Below are 17,305 nucleotides of genomic sequence, written 5' to 3'. Positions count from 1 at the left end.
TTCAAGTAAAATATTAAACTAATTTGTCAAATTTTTTAGTTAGAGTTTGATTAAATAAGTAAAACTCTTGATATATTTACAATAAAATACTTAAATAAATCTTTTTTTCTTTCTTCACTCCTTCGCCACACCTTTGTCTTTTTCCCCAATTTGCTCTTCACTTTTCTTCAATAACATAATACACATACACAACATTTAATAACAAAGCAACAATTGCATACTATTTACATGCATTAAGATGAAATATATGTAAAATCCTTAAGAAACTTTTTCATCTTATCTTAAGCTTTTACTCAAATCGCTAACTTTTCTTTTCTCTCTCCTTAGATGTGTTCACCAACTAATTTCACAAGGGGTTTAGCTTGCCACGAGATGATACTATTAATTTCACTAAGAATCTATGAAAGAAATTTAAAGATTTGAGCTTGGAAAGGTTGAAAGTTGAAAATGGTAGAAAATGACCAAAATGAAAAGAAAAGAAAATTTGCTATGGATGAAAAAGGGTAACGTGAGAAGAAGTAAAAGAAGAAAAGAGAAATGGAAAAAAAATGATGGAAAGGTTCTACATCCTTCCAAACAAATATCTATTAAATTTTTATATTTGAAATTATTATTATTTTAGAAAGATCTAATCATCATGTCTAATCACTTTCATTATATGTGTCAACCGAATTGATATTGTTCACTTTTTGGAGAATAAGTTGGAGTCCGATGAGCTTATTTCATCTTAAATAATTCAGTTTTATCAGGGTCTTATTGGGACTACTGATGATAATGTTGCTGATTGGCCTGATCAGCTTCTTAAAGATATATTTCCTCCTTGATGCTCAGCTTGATTTGACTAGGCCTATTACAAGGGATGAAATTAAAGTAGCTATTTTTGAACAGTAGAATGAGAAGGCTCCTGGTCTTTTATTGGTTTTACAACTTATTTTTTCAAATCAGTATGGGATATTGTCAGAGAGAACTTTCTCGATGCTGTGTAGTTTTTCTTTGCTTCTTTAAAGCTTTTGCCTGCTTTTAATGCTACCATCGTTACTCTAGTTCCTAAATGTAAGAATCCGAAGCACATCACGGAATTTAGGCCTATTTCCTATTGTAGTACTGTCTATAAATGTATCTCGAAGGTACTTGTTAATCGAATTACTCAGTACTTGCCTACTTTAATATTTAGAAGCTAGAGTGCTTTCATTAAAGGTAGAAGTATTATTGATAACACTGGCTATTTTACCCATCTAACCTAAAAAAATTAATATTTATAAAAAGCCCATAGTTAAAAAACATTCATCAAAATGACCTGAAATGAACAGTAAATTTGGGTTTTGGGAAACCAATGGGCGGCACCACCTTGTGTTTTGGGCCCATCATTACCTGATGATTGTTTCAGGCTTTAAGAAATAAATTTTTTGAGTTTGGGACATAAATGGTCAGCACCAGGGTATTTTTTTAAATCGTGTCATACTGGTATACAAAAATACCAGTATTTGAAAAAAAATTGGTTCTAGCCATGTAATGGTCGGCACCAAAGTTATTTTAAAAAAAAATTTTTGGGTGCTGGCCAGTAGATGGCTGGCACAAAATATATTTTTCGGGTCTTAAGGTATTTTTTTTTACTTTGGGACACTGATGGCCGGCACCAGAGTTATTTAAAAAAATTGTGTACTGGCCAATAGATGATCGGCACCAAGTACATTTTTTGGGTCCTAAGACATTTTTTTTTACTTTGGGACACTGATGGCCAGTACCACCTCTTTCGGGTCCCAAAATTTTTTTTATTTTGGGACACCGATGGCCGACACCAATTTTATCAGATTAAAAAATTATTATTTTTTATTTTCGAACACTGATGGCCAGCACCAAGTATTAAAAAGTTAGTTTTCTTAATTTGAGAATCAGATGGCCGGCACCAAATTTATCAGATATATATAAGTGTTTTGTCTTCCATTTAAGTTTTTGGTTGCTTTTTTGTTTGCTTTATTAGTTGAAAATTAAGATTAAAAATATCAGTTTTTTCTTTGTTGAGAAGAAAGCAAATTTTTTTAAGATGGGTTCCTAGATTTTGTTAGTTTATATTCATTTCGATGGAGAAATGATAAATACAACTAAAGAAGGTTGTGTATTTCAAATTCGGGAAAAAAGGGAATGAGATTCAACAAGCGTGTTTCGCTGGCGGATTTAAAATAAAAAATTAGTACAAAGATAGCAACCCGTTGCGGGAAGCAAATGTTGAGACTGTTTTACAAATTTCCGGTTTCAACAGATCAGCTCAAGTTCTCAAAAATAGAGCTTGAAAATGATGATGATCTAGGGACAATGATAGCAATTTATTGCCCCCTGAGATAGATAATCCTAGCCCAATTTGAGTTGTTCACAGAGATAGCTGAATCGGATCCCATTCAAGTTGTAATTCCAGTTAGGTTGTGGACGGTTAATGCTAACTCCCAAAACTCCAAACACCAGTGGGTATTTGTATAACATCCCAAACTCGTGTACTCGTCTAGAGATCCATCTAGAGGTGTTGGCCACCATAGAAAATGGTGATGAAAGGTTCGATAATGATGATCAGTCCCACCGTGATCCCCATGATGGTTTTAGTGACCCCAATTTGAATAATATCCCTGAAGACATAGATGAGAAAGACCCGGTAGAGGGTGAAAATACAAACCCCCATTGAGCCAGGAACATGGGCCCTGGTATAGTTATAAGAAATAATCCAAGGTTTTTCATGATCGACGTGGATCCTGAAGCGGCTCTTGCACGTGAGTTCCCGAAATATACAAACATTGTGCCAGCTCACCTACTTGATGATGATAACAAGAAAGACAGTTTACATGTTATAAAACAACTTAGCTTGAAGTTAGGTGTGGACTATAAAGTAACGAAGTCAACGCAGTTTTTGTACGTAGGAGAATGTTAGAAAGCCTCAAGTGGGTGTAACTGGAATGTTCAAGCCGCGTTAATACAACGGACAAAGATGTGGATGATAAGGAAACTAGAATGTCCATACACATGCACGTCTGCTCGTATGTCGCAAGACCTTCAAAAGTTTGATGCAAAAACTATATGCAACTGCATCATCCATTTGGTGAAAGAGTCGCCCACCATTCAGGTGTCGGTCATTATTGCGGACATGCAAGCTTGATTCAAGTATAAAGTGTCGTACCGAATGGTATGGTGGGCGAAGTAAATGGCGATACGAGAGTTGTATGGTGACTGGGATGTGTCATACAACAGCTTCAAGGGTGGATAGCTGAGATGCGCGAGTATGTACCCGAGATAGTGCTGATTTGCAAACACTACCGTATAAAGGCCTGGACGGGGAGATATAATCGGGGAAATGAGTTTTTCACCAATTGTTTTAGACGTTTGAGCCATGTGTTAGGGCCTTCCTTCACTACAAGCCAATGGTGCAGGTGGACGGGACCTAGTTGTATGGCAAATACACGCAAATACTCTAGATTACTATTACACAAGATGGCAACCGAAATGTACTTCCGATCGCTTTCGCCATCGTGGAGCGTGAGTGCTTCGAGTCTTGGAAATTTTTCCTCAGAGATCTACGAAGGCACGTTGTCAGAGAAGACAACATTTGCCTTATATCAGACAGATTGAAGGGACTACTTGCTGCGATAAGACGATCGGGGATTTCGTAGAGGTCTGTTTATTGCATCCGGCACATCGTGATAAAATTCCACAGAGATTATAAGAATAAAGAATGGAAAAAAACAACTCGTGAACATGGGTGAAAAATATTGTTTGTATTTATTTCAAAAACTCCTTTTCAAATTTTATCAGCTTGAAAGTTTTTAAAATACTGATTCCAAATTGCATATGTAGCTCATGAGTTAGAACCGTAAAGATTCAGACAAAGGTTCACGAGGCTTGAATCTCAGATATCGTCTTTACCAATAGATCTCCGGGCATGGTTGGGTAGCACGGAGAACTAGCAATGGACTCAAAGTTACGATGAAGGGTTTCGGTATGGGCAGATGTCGACCAACGTCATAGAGGCGGTTAACTCAATATTGAGGCGCGCACGTCATATGCCAATTTCTGTTGTTTTCTCGGCAACATTCTATAGGTTAGGCACATTGATGCCTAGGATGGGGTTGAGACAAGCTAAGCAGATCGAGGCTGGGCACATGTACGTTGAGGCCGTCCGAAAGGCCATGGCAATAAATAGTCGAAGGGTGCAAAAAATGAACGCAAAATTGTATTCACGCAACTTGGAGACTTTCTGAGTTCAAGAGTACATCGGCCGTCTCTCGGGTCTTCCACCTAGGTCGTACGTAGTTGATTTGCGGAACAGGCGTTACGAGTGCGGGATATTTCAGACTCTTCGATATCCATGTGCCCATGTTCATGCAGCGTGTGTGAGAGTAAACTTAAATGTTGAACAATTCATAGACGAGATATACATGTTGCAACGCACATTGCGTATATGGGGGAACGAATTTCTAGTAATCTCTGATGTCTCAAACTAGAAAGTTCCACCGCCTGCTTTCAAGATTGTGGCTAGCCGTAGTCTCCGTAGACATCTTAAAGGTCGACCATAATCGACGAGAATTTGAAATGACATGGATGTCAGGTAGACGAGCGAACCCAAACTGTGCACTATGTGTCGAACATCCGGACATAACCGATCAACTTGCCCACATGGTGTCTATGTTTCCGGTCAATTGTCTCGTAATGCAGGACTCGAAGATGACGAATAATATATTATTGAGCGCATGTTCTTGTAAAAACATTGTAAAAATATGAAAAATTATACAAATGATATACTTTATTCAAATTATACAATTGATTAAATATAATAATTAATACATATTTTTTCTTATTCCTAATTTAAAACACATTAAATTATAATACAATATACATACATATTTAATTTAAAACACATTAAATATATTAATTCAATTGAAAATCAAATAAAGTAAAAAGTGAAATAAAAATGAAATTAAAATAGGGAATGAAATGAAAATAATTGGAATTATATTTAAAAAAGATATATGAGAAAAATCTAAATAAGAAATTGAACTTTTTGATTGAAATCAAGCTGAAATGAAATTTAAATTGGAATGAAATGAAATCCACATTTAATAGAAATTAAAGAAGGAAAAAAAAAAGATTGATTTGAGGTAAAAGGCCTGCCAAAAAGGTTTTTGAATGGCCGGCACCAAGCTTGCCAAAGATGGCCTTACATTGGCCGGCACTAAGGTCAAGCCCGCTTACCAAAGCCTGGCATGAGAAAAAGATAAAATATATAAATTAAAATTAAGTTTTTAATTAAAAAGTGAATAAAGTGAAATGAATATGAAATGAAAATAAAATATGAATTGAATTTGAAATGAAACTAAAATATTTAAATGAATAGGAAATGAAATATTAAATTAATATGAAATGAAAATAAAGTATAAATTGAAATGAAATAAATTACAATGAGACAAACATTAATATGAAAAAACGTAAATTAAAATGGAAAATGAAATAAATTTAAATGAAAAAAAAACAAATTTAGATGAAATGAAATGTGAAATGAAATGAGCAATAAAAATGAAATGAATTTAGAAATGGAAATTGGAAATTGAAATTGAAATGAAAAAAGAAAAATTTGACAAGACGTGACAGTACAGGCCTATGTCAGGCTTGCGGCAGGCCTGGCAAACGAGCTTTCAATGGCCGGTACTAGCAGATGACTTGGCAGGCACTAGGCCTACTACGATGTGACCCAATAGGCCAGGCCTAAAAAAAACTAAAAAAATGAAATGAGAAAATTTTTGAATTTAAATGAAATTGAGAAAAAATATGAAATGAAATGAAAAAATTTGAACTGAAAAAAAATTGAAATGAGACTACTTGTGATTAATATGAAAAAAAATTAAATACTAGGAAAAAATAAATTTAAATGAAAAAAATTAATAAAATGAAATGTTAAATGCATATGAAATAAAATGTAATTTGTAATGAATATGAAATAAAATGAAATGTTAAATGAATTTGTAATGATTATGAAATGAAATGAAAGTTTAAATGAAAATAAATTATAAATTGAAATGATTTTTTTAATGAGACTACTTGTTATTAATATGAAAAAAATTGAAATGAGAAAAAATTAAATTTTAATGGAAAAAAGAAAATTTAAATGAAATGAAATTTAAATGAAATGAAAATGGAAATGGAAATGAAATGAAAATAAAAAAAAATTGAAAGGATGGGTCAGGGCCTGCGTCAGCATCAGGGCCAGTCAATACTGGCCAGGAATTGGCCGGCACCAAGCCCATTCGACACTAGCAGGCTAGGCCTAGTGTAAAGTGACCCAACGGGTCAGTGCCCCAAACAATGTTTTTTTTCTTTTCTTTTTCAATTTTACCCCTATTCAGCCACTATGGCCCCCCACTATAAATGGGGTACTTCAACCCAAAACCCGATCACCACCGCCAATAACTGTCGCTCATTGTCAATCGTCGCTGTTAACTATCGGCCGACGATTGCCGATCACTTCCAAACACCTTCGACCACCGTCGTTGTGAATAAGGTAAACGAGAAAAAAAATGTCTCGTTTAATTTGAAATACTATGATAAATTATTTTTTAAACGAGAAATATAACATTTTATATTTACCATAAACGCAGGATCAATACCAAATTGTGAGACCCCAGTTGCATGATCTTGGTAATGTAACACCCTTAACCCGTATCTATCGCCGGAATAGAGTTATGGAGCATTACCGGAGTTTACAGATCAAATAGACAGAAATTTCAAACATTTCACATCATATAATATTCATGTTAGAAACCAATCGAAATCATACATATCGTTCCTTATACGAGCCCTCGAGGCCCAAAATACACGTTAGAAACAAGTCAGGACTAAATTGGATACTCAAAGAATTTTTCGAAAAACATTAAATTTTTCAAAGATGCAAAGGTCACACGGCTAAGAGACACGCCCATGTCTTAGGCCATGTAGGCATTTGAAATAGGGACACACGGCCATGTCCCAGCCCGTGTCCGTGCCCGTGTAACTGACTGACATGTGCCACACGGCCAAGCCAAACGCCCGTGTGCTAGGCCATGTGAGCATACTGACTTGCACTCTATAAAAGATACAGTGGACACACGGCCGTGTCACTTGGCCGTGTGTCACAAACGGCTGAGACGCACGCCAGTGTCTCTGCCCGTGTGGATGAAAATATGTCATTTTATAAGCCACATTTCTCACCCAATTTGACATCCACCTACACTCAACATATTTCATATACTCAAGTCATAATTAGACATCCAAAACCAGCCAAGATCAAGTTTAAAACATGTAATATCATCACATACAACTAATATGCCCTTAAGCACCTCAAATGACAACTTAAAAACATGTCAACCATGTATCCAAACTTACTTAAATGATCAAATACATATATGCATAATTGTACCAAAACCTATCATGTAGGTCACTTATCAAGCTCAACAATTTGGTACCCAAAATATCAATTCACAAGGTAAATCATTTTGCATTGTTTCATGTTACTTAAGTACCCAAAATATCAATTCACAAGGTAAATCATTTTGCATTGTTTCATGTTACTTAACTTACTTTCCAAAACATACCAATATTTCCAAATGGTACCAAATATGCCATTCTAACTAACATTAATATACCTATAAGTTTTCCATAACAAAGCACTAAATCACTCCAAGGTATATAACATATCTTAAATGCATATTCAAACTACATTTTACTTTCCATCATTCTACCATATCAAACACACATCAAATATGATAAGGCCAGATATATATACATATCAAAATATACCAAACACAAGCCAAATAAGTGGCTAATCTCAACAAAACACTTATATGCCAACATTGGCTAAATTAACCTATACATGCCATTATAACCGAAATTAATTAACTGAAAGTACCAAAAGAGCCGATGGATAGTGTGATATAGTTCCGACAGCTTCCAACCCGAATGAGCTTCCGAGTCACTATAAAACACGGAAAATAACGCAGAGTAAGCATTTAAGCTTAGTAAGTTTGTATAACATAGAATTTAACTTATCATTTTGTCATATTTAAGGTACGTAAACCAAAGCATATCTCAACTCAATTTGGCCAAAAGCCTATCACATATTCATCAACCATGTTAGCCATGTAATTTGTATAAAAATCAAGAATCACGTATGAGTTCAACAACTATTCAAACTCCATATTCATGTAACATCTATACCATGTATCCATATATCATATACAAACCATTTCCATATAATTCATATAAATACCTATACTAGTTCGTATCAAACTCATATAAACTCGTAATAGAACTGTGCCCGTTGAACCATTTAGAATATCGTTGGATACGCGGGTAGTACACACGAGGTGTACTGAACTGTAATCTGTCAATTCATGTACATGTATGCTCTTCTGAGTTGAATAATAGTAAGCTCCTCTAAGCTGAATAACGGTAAGCTTATAAGAGCTGAGTATCGGTAAGCTCATAAGATCTGAAATTGGTAAGCTCATAAGAGCTAAAATCGGTAACCCTAATGACATGTCATTTGTATCCTACGAATTTCTTAGGTTCAAACAGGTCTCGGTAATCATTATACGTCGTCGGATATGCTATCGGTATTCATATATGATGATAATGCAAATAACATACATCTAATTCAAACAAAGCATATAATTACATAATTTAATTACACAAACTTACCTAAACAAGTGTTCATAGATACGGAGGCGACTAATTCGAGATTTTCTCTTTGCCTCGATCTAACTTCGTTCGAGGTCTAACCGGATCTATACGAATGAATTTAACTCAATTCAATATAATTCATATTCAATTTAGTCCAACACACTTTTTTAGAAAAATTACCATTTTGCCCATATACTTTTAATTCTTTGCAATTTAGTCCCTAGGCTCGAAAACTGAAATTCATCCAATTTTATCCCTAACCAAGCCTAATAAAATTATAAACATATTTATAGCAATCCATATATTTCACAAACTCATAATTTTACTACACAATTTATCATATTTTTCAATTTAATCCCTAATTGGTAATTTTATCAAAATTCTTTTACAAAAGTTGTTTATCTAAAACAACCATTCATTTTCTACCATTAAAATTAAAAACCCTAACATGTTCATCAATGGAAAAACTCAAATACTTTAATAGTTTCATAAATTAGACCCCGAGCTAGCTAGATTAAGCTACAACGATTTCGGAAATATATAAATCATAAAAAAAATGAGACAAAAATGCATACCTAATTTGAAAGAATAAGATTGGTCGAATGAAGCTTCAATAATGGCTTCTTGTTCTTTAACATTCGGTTGAAAAGAAAATAATAATGGAAGATGATAAAATTTTGTTTTATTTTAATTAACCTTTATTTACTAATTTCCAAAATTAACCTTTAAAACATTTAATAATTACACAAAATACCAAGCCATTATCATCCACTAACTCATTAGTAGGCTAATTATCATATAAGGACATCTACTTTAAATTTCTATAGCTATTTAATACCTTTAGCTAATAGAACTCAACTTTTGCACTTTACGCGATTTAATCCTTTTTATCAAGTTGAACATGTAAATGGTAAAACTTCTTAACGAAATTTTTATACGTTAATGCTATCATGCTTTAGATCATAAAATAATAAAATAATTTTTTTGACTTCAAATTTATGGTCCCAAAACCACTGTTTCGATTCCACTAAAAATTGGGCTGTTACAGGTTATTTTTCTGATCGAAGAGTTTTGTCGTATTTGAACTTCGCAGGTTTTGGGGTAGTCACGTATTTAGATGTTTGAGTTATTGGCTGATTTAATATCGGCCTTGTTGAAAGATGGCACCCGGAGACACATACGTTCCACCTCCCGTGTGGGGAGGTAACTATTACACTGTAAGACGTAGTAGTCGAACTAGGGCTGTCTATAAACGGCAAAGCAGTGACCGGGCTTGGAAAAATGCTTGATCCGTGGGGCACTTGCGAGCGGTTATTTAAAAGAGTGCCCCTGAACGATAAGGAAGGACGATTAACCAGTATTAAATTTACTTGGTTAAAAGAAAACTTCCAGCATCTACCGCGCAGTCCAACGCAGATAAACATTATCTACGCTGCAAGAGCATTCATTCTGCAACTTATAGGTGGGCTACTGTTGCCGGATGTCAATCAAAATAAAGTTCACATCATGTATCTCCCCTTATTAGAGGATCTCGAGATTGTTAGAAGATTTAGTTGGGGTTCTGCAGTATTGGCATGCTTATACCGCGAGCTTTGTCGAGCAACAAAGCCGTCTATGAAAATAATGGGCGGTTGTTGCCTTCTACTACAGTCGTGGGCGTTATACCGAATGCCATTTCTGACATCAGTGAGCCACCAAATATATGTGTGGCCACTCGTGAACAGGTAAATAGATAGTTCAATTTTGCAATATGTTTTTTTAATTGTATAGTATAGCATACTCATTTTTGCATGCAAAAAATAATCTGATAATTTATTCGTTTTTTTTAGATGGGCAACTATACCCGAAATCGGGTGATCGTTCACCGTACCCGTGTACCGTATGATGATCAAGACTCATTCCGGGGATGGCGTAAAATACACTTCCGAATCTTTCTTTTTTAAATACAATAATTGCAAAAAAAATAACTAATAACGTGTTGTCTATATTATGCAGTTTCTATGGATGACATATGTCGAGGAAGGGATTGCGGCGTTCATACCATCATGGGTTACCGAGCAGCAACAGTTGTTCGTGTCAAATATTCCGTTGATTCATTTTTATATGGTGGAGTGGCACGACGGAGGTCGGGTATTGAGGCAATTTAGTTATGCACAACCTATTACGAACCCTCTCGTCGACATCAAAAAAGTCCACGGAATGGACAAAAAGGATTCGGGTCGGGACGCAATAAATTGGGCTAAAAACATGAACCGTATATCTTTCTGTGGAATGATCGACATTCGAGGTGTCCTCCCTTATATGTCTTAGAGGAAGATTTCTCTCCTACGCGCGAGTACGCAGAATGATATATGGAAGACTAGAAGCCCTTTATATTCTAAGGTCGTTATATGCTGATCTCGAAAGACGCGCAACCAAAATCTTCTCGATGGTAGCAGAGGAACGCACGACCGTACCGTAATCGAGTTTTTCCATTCAAGAACATCGAAATCGATTATGCCTCGAACCCCGATCCCGAGCCCCAATATGAAGCATCCAACTCGTCATCATGTCACCCGGAGCCCGAACCCATATTTCCTACATCGTTCGAGGATATTTTTGGTGATGACCACGAGCCTCAATATTCGACACGATTTGGATCGTCTTCATACCACCCGGAGCTCAATCGGGAAGCACGTACACCTACAACTAAGGATATTTTTTCATCGGCACCTCGAGTAACGCAATACCCCTTAACTTCTGATTATGGTGTATATGATTATACTACTTTTCTAAGTACACGAGACGAGACACTGGAGGCCAGACTGAGCAACTACAAACGCCTCAGCAAGGTGCACGGCATCACCAACGGAGGCATTCAGACCGTTACATGCCAGTGCCGGGGACGTCGCCAAGATCACGACAATTTTGATTTTTATCTGTAAATATTTACTTTATTTTGTAATTATTCTATTTTTTAATATTAATTTAATTTTTCTAAAATAATTATTTTTTTGAATAAATAACTTCGAAATATTTAATAAAAATATAATTCAAGTAAGTAATAGTACACAACAAATTAAATTTACAGATACAATAAAATACAAACATTATAGAATATTAATACAAAAAATATAAAATTCAAACAAAAATAATACGGACTAAATTAAATTTAAACACCCAACAAGCTACAACCAGATGGGTAAAATTAATACACGAATATTTTAAATTCAAACTACATATAATACAGACTAAAATAAATTTAAACACCGACAAACTACAAACAGATGGGTAAAATTAATGCACGAATATTTTAAATTCAAACTATATATAATACAGACTAAATTAAATTTAAACACCCAACAAACTACAAGCAGATTGGTAAAATTAATACGAAAATTTTAAATTCAAACTACATATAATACGAACTAAATTAAATTTACAAATACAAAAAATACAAATATTCTAAGAAATTAATACGAAAATATAAAATGAAACCTTAAACCCTAAACGACTACATTAAATTTATAGATATAAAAAAATACAAACATTCTAAAGAAATAATACAATTATTTTGAATAATAGTTGCTTCACAATTAGTCGTCTTCTGCTTGAATCAGGTTTAAGTTGCATCAGTACCCCACTTATAAGTTGCGAAATAAACGCTCTTACACCATAGATAATGTCCATCTGCGTTGGACATCTCGGTTAGCCATCTATGGCGCAAAAAGTCATCCTACCCTTAATGGCATAACTTTTACTGTTGACATGGCAGTATATAGTTCAACTCCGTTAAAACATGACAGTATATAATTCAACCCCGAAATTTAGTTGTACACTATAAAAAAACTCTCATTTGCAATCTAGTATAAAAAACTCATTTGATGATACACTACAAAACACTATCATTTTGATGGCTCTCTCAAAAAAAATAATTTCTCATCCATTTACACTATTAGAATACAAACCACTCCCTATATATAGAGTAGGGGGTTTCGGCCATCTGATTCTCAAAATTAAGAAAACTAATTTTTTAATGTTTAGTGCCGGCCATCAGTGTTCTAAAATAAAAATAATAATTTTTTTAATTTGATAAAGTTGGTGCCGGTTATCGATGTCCCAAAACCAAAAATAAAATAAAATTTCAGGACCCAAAAAAGGTGGTGCCAGACATCAATGTCCCAAAGTAAAAAAAAAAGTGCATTTGGACTCGAAAAATGTACTTGGTGCCGGCCATCTACTGACCAGCACCCAAAATTTTTTTTTAAAAAAATGATTCTGGTGTCGGCCATTACATGGCCAGAACCAATTTTTTTCAAATACTAGTGTTTTTGTATACCAATACGATACGATTTTAAAAAAATACCATGGTGTCGGCCATTCATGTCTCAAACTCAAAAAAATCATTTTTTTTAAAGCACGACACAATCATCAAGTAATGATGGGGCAAAAGCACAAGGTGGTGTCGACCATTGGGTTCCCAAAACTCAAACTTACTATTTATTTCAGATCATTTTGGTGAATGCTTCTGAACCAATGTCATTTTTATAAATATTAATTTCTTTTGAATTAGATAGGTAAAATAGCAGATAACACTCTTTTGGCTCGTGAGTTGTTGAGGGGCTATAATAGAAAATATATTTCGCCTAGGTGCACTTTGAAGGTGGATTTATAGAAAGCCCGTGTGACTCTTTGAATTGGGGCTTTATTCTTTCGGTCTTGAAGGTTATGGGTTTTCCTGAGCTACTTGTCAAGTGGATTGTTACTTATATCACTGCTCCTCAATTTTCCATTTCTCTTAATGGGGGGCTTATTGGTTTTTTTAGAGGGGAAAGAAAAATTAGACAAGGAGATCCTCTATCTCTTTGTGGTTGCAATGCATGCCCTGTCCAGGATTTTAGAAGAGGTAGCTCAATCTGGTGTTTTCAAGTATCATCCTAAATGTCTCCGTGTGTTAAGCTTTCTCATCTGTCCTTTGCAGATTATCTTCTTATATTTGCAAAGGGTTCTGTTGATTCTGTGGTTGGTATTTGGTGTTTATTAGTGGAGTTTTATAGGTATTTTGGGCTGCAGGTTAATGCTTCAAAAAGTGAGCTACTTGTTGCTAGTATTTCTGAAGAGGAGATTGAGCTTATAAGAAGCATTACTGGGTTCAAGAATGGGCAGCTTCTTGTGAGATATTTGGGAGTGCCTCTTGTATCTATGAAACTGACTCTTTTAGACTGTAGTGCTTTGATAGGCAAGGTATTGAGTTAAGGTTACGGGCTGGTCTGCTAGACATTTGAGTTATGCTGGTAGGCTTCAGCTTATTAAAGCTGTTATCTTGAATGTCCAGTCTTACTAGTGTAGGCAGTTTCTTCTTCCAAAAGCTGTTCTTAGGAAGATCGCTCAAATTTGTGTTCGATTCTTTTGGAAAGGTCTGGATTGTGCTGCACATGGTGCTAGAGTTAGCCGGTTTTTGATATGTTCTCCTAAATCAGAAGGTGGGCTGGGGTTAAGGGATCTTGAAGTATGGAATAATGTTTGCACTTTGCAGCATATTCGAAGTATCCTTGCAGAGGAAGGTTCTCTTTCGATTGCTTGGAATAAAGAGTATGTTATGAAGGGGAGGAGCTTTTGGGATGTTGCTTCTAATTTTACAAGTAGCTGGAACTAGAGAAGAATGCTTAAGTTGAAGGAGCTTGCTGCTGGTAGTGTGCAAAGAATTCCTATTAGCAGTAAGATTGCTTCTGCAAGGCTGGGGGAGGATATTAGAGATAAGGGGAGGAAAGTGTGCTGGCATCGATTGTTTTGGTTCTCTTTGCACATTCCTAAGCATTCTATTGTTGCTTGGATGGCAGGTTTGAATTGGTTGCCTACCAGGGATCGTTTAAGTTCCTTTGGTCTCAATGTTGATGGGCGTTGCTTGCTTTGTTCTAGGATTGCTGAAACTAGAAACCATATTTTTTTTTAATGTGATTTCTGTAAGAAGGTTTGGGAGATGGTATTGCAGCTTTGTAATATTAACAAAGCTGTTGGAACTTGGGATCAGGAGTTAGCTTGGGCTGCCTCTAAGCTCAAAGGCAAGTCCCTTATTGTTGTTGTGCTTAGATTGCATATATTCATTCAATTCAGTGTAAGAGGAATGAGAGGTATTTTGGGAAGCCTCTTTCTAGTGAAAATTAAACACACTGTTCAGATTAGGTTGATGGGAAAGCAAATTAATAGGGTAGATGCTGTTAATGTTCATATTTGTTCAATACTGTATGTTTGTTAGGGGTAATGAAATTAATGACTGGGGTATGAAAATGGGATAGAAATACAATTACCATTTGATACAAATAATTCAATTAAGTTAAAGCCGTTAACATCACCATTTTCTTTCTCTTTTTCTCAGCTACAACAAAGCATCTAAAAATATGCTAAAACCATGAAAAACAACTCACCATAAATCAAGCAAAGCGAAGAGCAAGAAATTGAACAAAGCTCCAAGCAGCACCACACAAGAATTTCCCATCTTGGGTGCCATAGATCTAAGCCTGATCCCTTTACGATCGACCTTAACACCACTAGCGTTGACCACCACATCTGCTCCAATCCTAATCTGATGCCTCTTCGAATAACCATACAAGGTCTTAAACTTCACCGCCGTCGCCATATCAACCCGGAAAACTCCTGTTCCGTTCTCCGACACCGCTCGTAAAGCCACCGTGGTGTTAGCGGTGCCTTGACCAGGCTTTGTAGCCTTCTTTCTGTAACCCTGGTAAAACCCTGGCATCAAAATGTTACCTATGACATTACTTTTGTTTGGAAAGTCATAAACCGTGACGTTCAAAGGATCATACTTGATCCCTTTGAGCTGGTTGGGGTTGACTAACCTTAGCGTGAGGCTTAAGGTAGGGTCAGCTGTGAGGTTCGAGGCGCTGCTAAGGGAAGGCAAGGATAGAGTTTGAATGGAACATTTGGGGTTTGAAGTATGTATCCATAGCCACATGAAAAGTGCCGACATCCCCAAACTAAAAATGCCGCCACAACATCCACAACCTCCTTGGTTACGGGAAGCCGACATGTTTTTCCGGCGGCTGGAAATCGGTGAAGTTTTGCAAAAGATGAGATTCAGAAGAAAGGCAAAGATGGAAAATGAAGGGCCAAGGACATGTTGGCTTTGAAAAGCACAGCATATAAAGAATTATTAGCTAACTTTTATTTTAAAATAATAATGTAATAAAGTTGTTTTTATTGTGAATAAGATATAGTAGTGTCATTAATAATTTCATATGGGCCCAGCTACCAGCTTACCCAAACCCTATACTTGACTAATCCCATTACATCTGAAATCGAGTTTTAAATTTTAAAACATTAATGTGTAATTTTATCATTTTAAAACAACAAGTTTTCATTTTGCCTTGCCATAATTTGAGGTTTACTGTATATCACTTTAATTGACACTATCGTTGTAAATGTAAGTCATCAGTAATTTTATAAAATTGTGAGATCGTTTTTGTAAATGTATGTTTTGCATTGTAAGTAAAATATTGCATGAAATTCAAATTTTACAGGATGTTATGTCATTTAAAAATAACAAGTCAAGTAAATTCAGTCTTAGTTTGATTTACATAAATATTGTTGCTATTGTAAAAAAATGTGAGTTTGAGTCTTACAACAAGACATTATCTTTTTATTTATGAATTAAAGAGAGGTGATGAGTAATTTTAAATATTATGTATTAAAAAAAAGATATAATAAAAAATATAAAAAAAAGTTGTTAAAAAAATCATATATATATACACTAAAATAAACATAAGCTTCAAACAAAAAACGAAATTTTGATTTTAAAAGTAAGTTATTTAACTCATATTTGTCCCATCAACCTAATCTATCTATAAAAAGAAGAAACAAGTGTGGGGTTTTAATCATGACAAGCTAGCAGCTTTCTTTTTTTCCCTTCCATTTGGGCTAGAGCTGGGAGGGATGAAAGAGAGAAAAAAGTATTTATCTATCAATCCCTTATACTTTTCAATCTTTTAAAATTTAGTCTATTGACTTAATTTTAAAATGTTAATCTTTTTACTTACTTTTAGTCCATCTATTTTTTAAATTTAATAAATAAAGTCTAATTGGCAACCTTGTTAATTGATATCTGTTAAATTATATTTAATCTATACATAATTTGGTTGTATTTTCTTAAAAAAATATTAAACTAGTTATTTTGTAAGTTTATCTAAAGTTTCATTTAATATCTAAAAATAACCCCTTTAAGAAGTTTTTTTTTTTTACATTTTTTCTTTAAATCATGTATTTAAAATGGTTGTCCATGCTAGTATGCAAAATTGGTTTTTTCTAGTAATCTCTTCAAGTGGATGGAAACCAATTTGGGCTCTTCAACTTGGTTGCCTAATGTAGGGGTTCGTTGGTTCGATTTATTCGATTTAATCACTAGGCCCATATGGAAAAATAAGAATATCTTTATCTTTCAAAAAATATCATGGAACTCTGTTGAGACCATCAAGTCTTCGTTAAGTTGGGCCAAACAATACTTTGGAGTGTTTAAGCAATACTCTTTTGGACTGCGCAAATTTGATCGCAATCTTAATCCAATAGGTAATTGGATTCATTTATTTACTGATGGTGTCGTTATGTTGAATGCAGGGTGGGT

The 17,305-nt window shown here is 34.8% G+C and overlaps 1 protein-coding gene across 2 annotated transcripts; it reads right to left on the bottom strand.

Annotated features, from left to right (window-relative positions):
- Window positions 1-12,020: 12,020 nt before the first annotated feature.
- Window positions 12,021-15,843, bottom strand: LOC105784037 (protein NDR1). 2 transcript variants are annotated; one of them, XM_012609805.2, is made up of 2 exons: window positions 15,096-15,843; window positions 12,021-12,430 (listed from the first exon to the last, which is right to left on the bottom strand). In XM_012609805.2, exons 1-2 carry the CDS (start codon window positions 15,716-15,718, stop codon window positions 12,379-12,381), a joined length of 675 nt encoding a protein of 224 aa, XP_012465259.2. In that variant the 5' UTR covers window positions 15,719-15,843; the 3' UTR covers window positions 12,021-12,378. The 2 variants fall into 2 exon arrangements, with proteins under 2 accessions (XP_012465259.2, XP_052482918.1); XM_052626958.1 differs by having other exon boundaries at window positions 12,021-12,360; window positions 15,096-15,842.
- Window positions 15,844-17,305: the final 1,462 nt, after the last annotated feature.

This window comes from Gossypium raimondii, chromosome 13 (genome assembly GCF_025698545.1).
Source record: "Gossypium raimondii isolate GPD5lz chromosome 13, ASM2569854v1, whole genome shotgun sequence".
In the NCBI taxonomy this organism is placed as follows: Eukaryota; Viridiplantae; Streptophyta; class Magnoliopsida; order Malvales; family Malvaceae; genus Gossypium; species Gossypium raimondii.
Note: the sequence above shows the minus strand (reverse complement) of the source record. Positions and strands in the feature narration are given on the sequence as shown.

Excerpts from the sequence above, each read along its gene's own strand:
- LOC105784037 (XM_012609805.2), bottom strand. The coding sequence starts at position 15,718 with ATGTCGGCTTCCCGTAACCAAGGAGGTTGTGGATGTTGTGGCGGCATT. Across the intron at positions 12,431-15,095 it reads TTCGCTTTGCTTGATTTATG|TAAAAGTTATGCCATTAAGG; the intron begins GTGAGTTGTTTT and ends CCATGTCAACAG.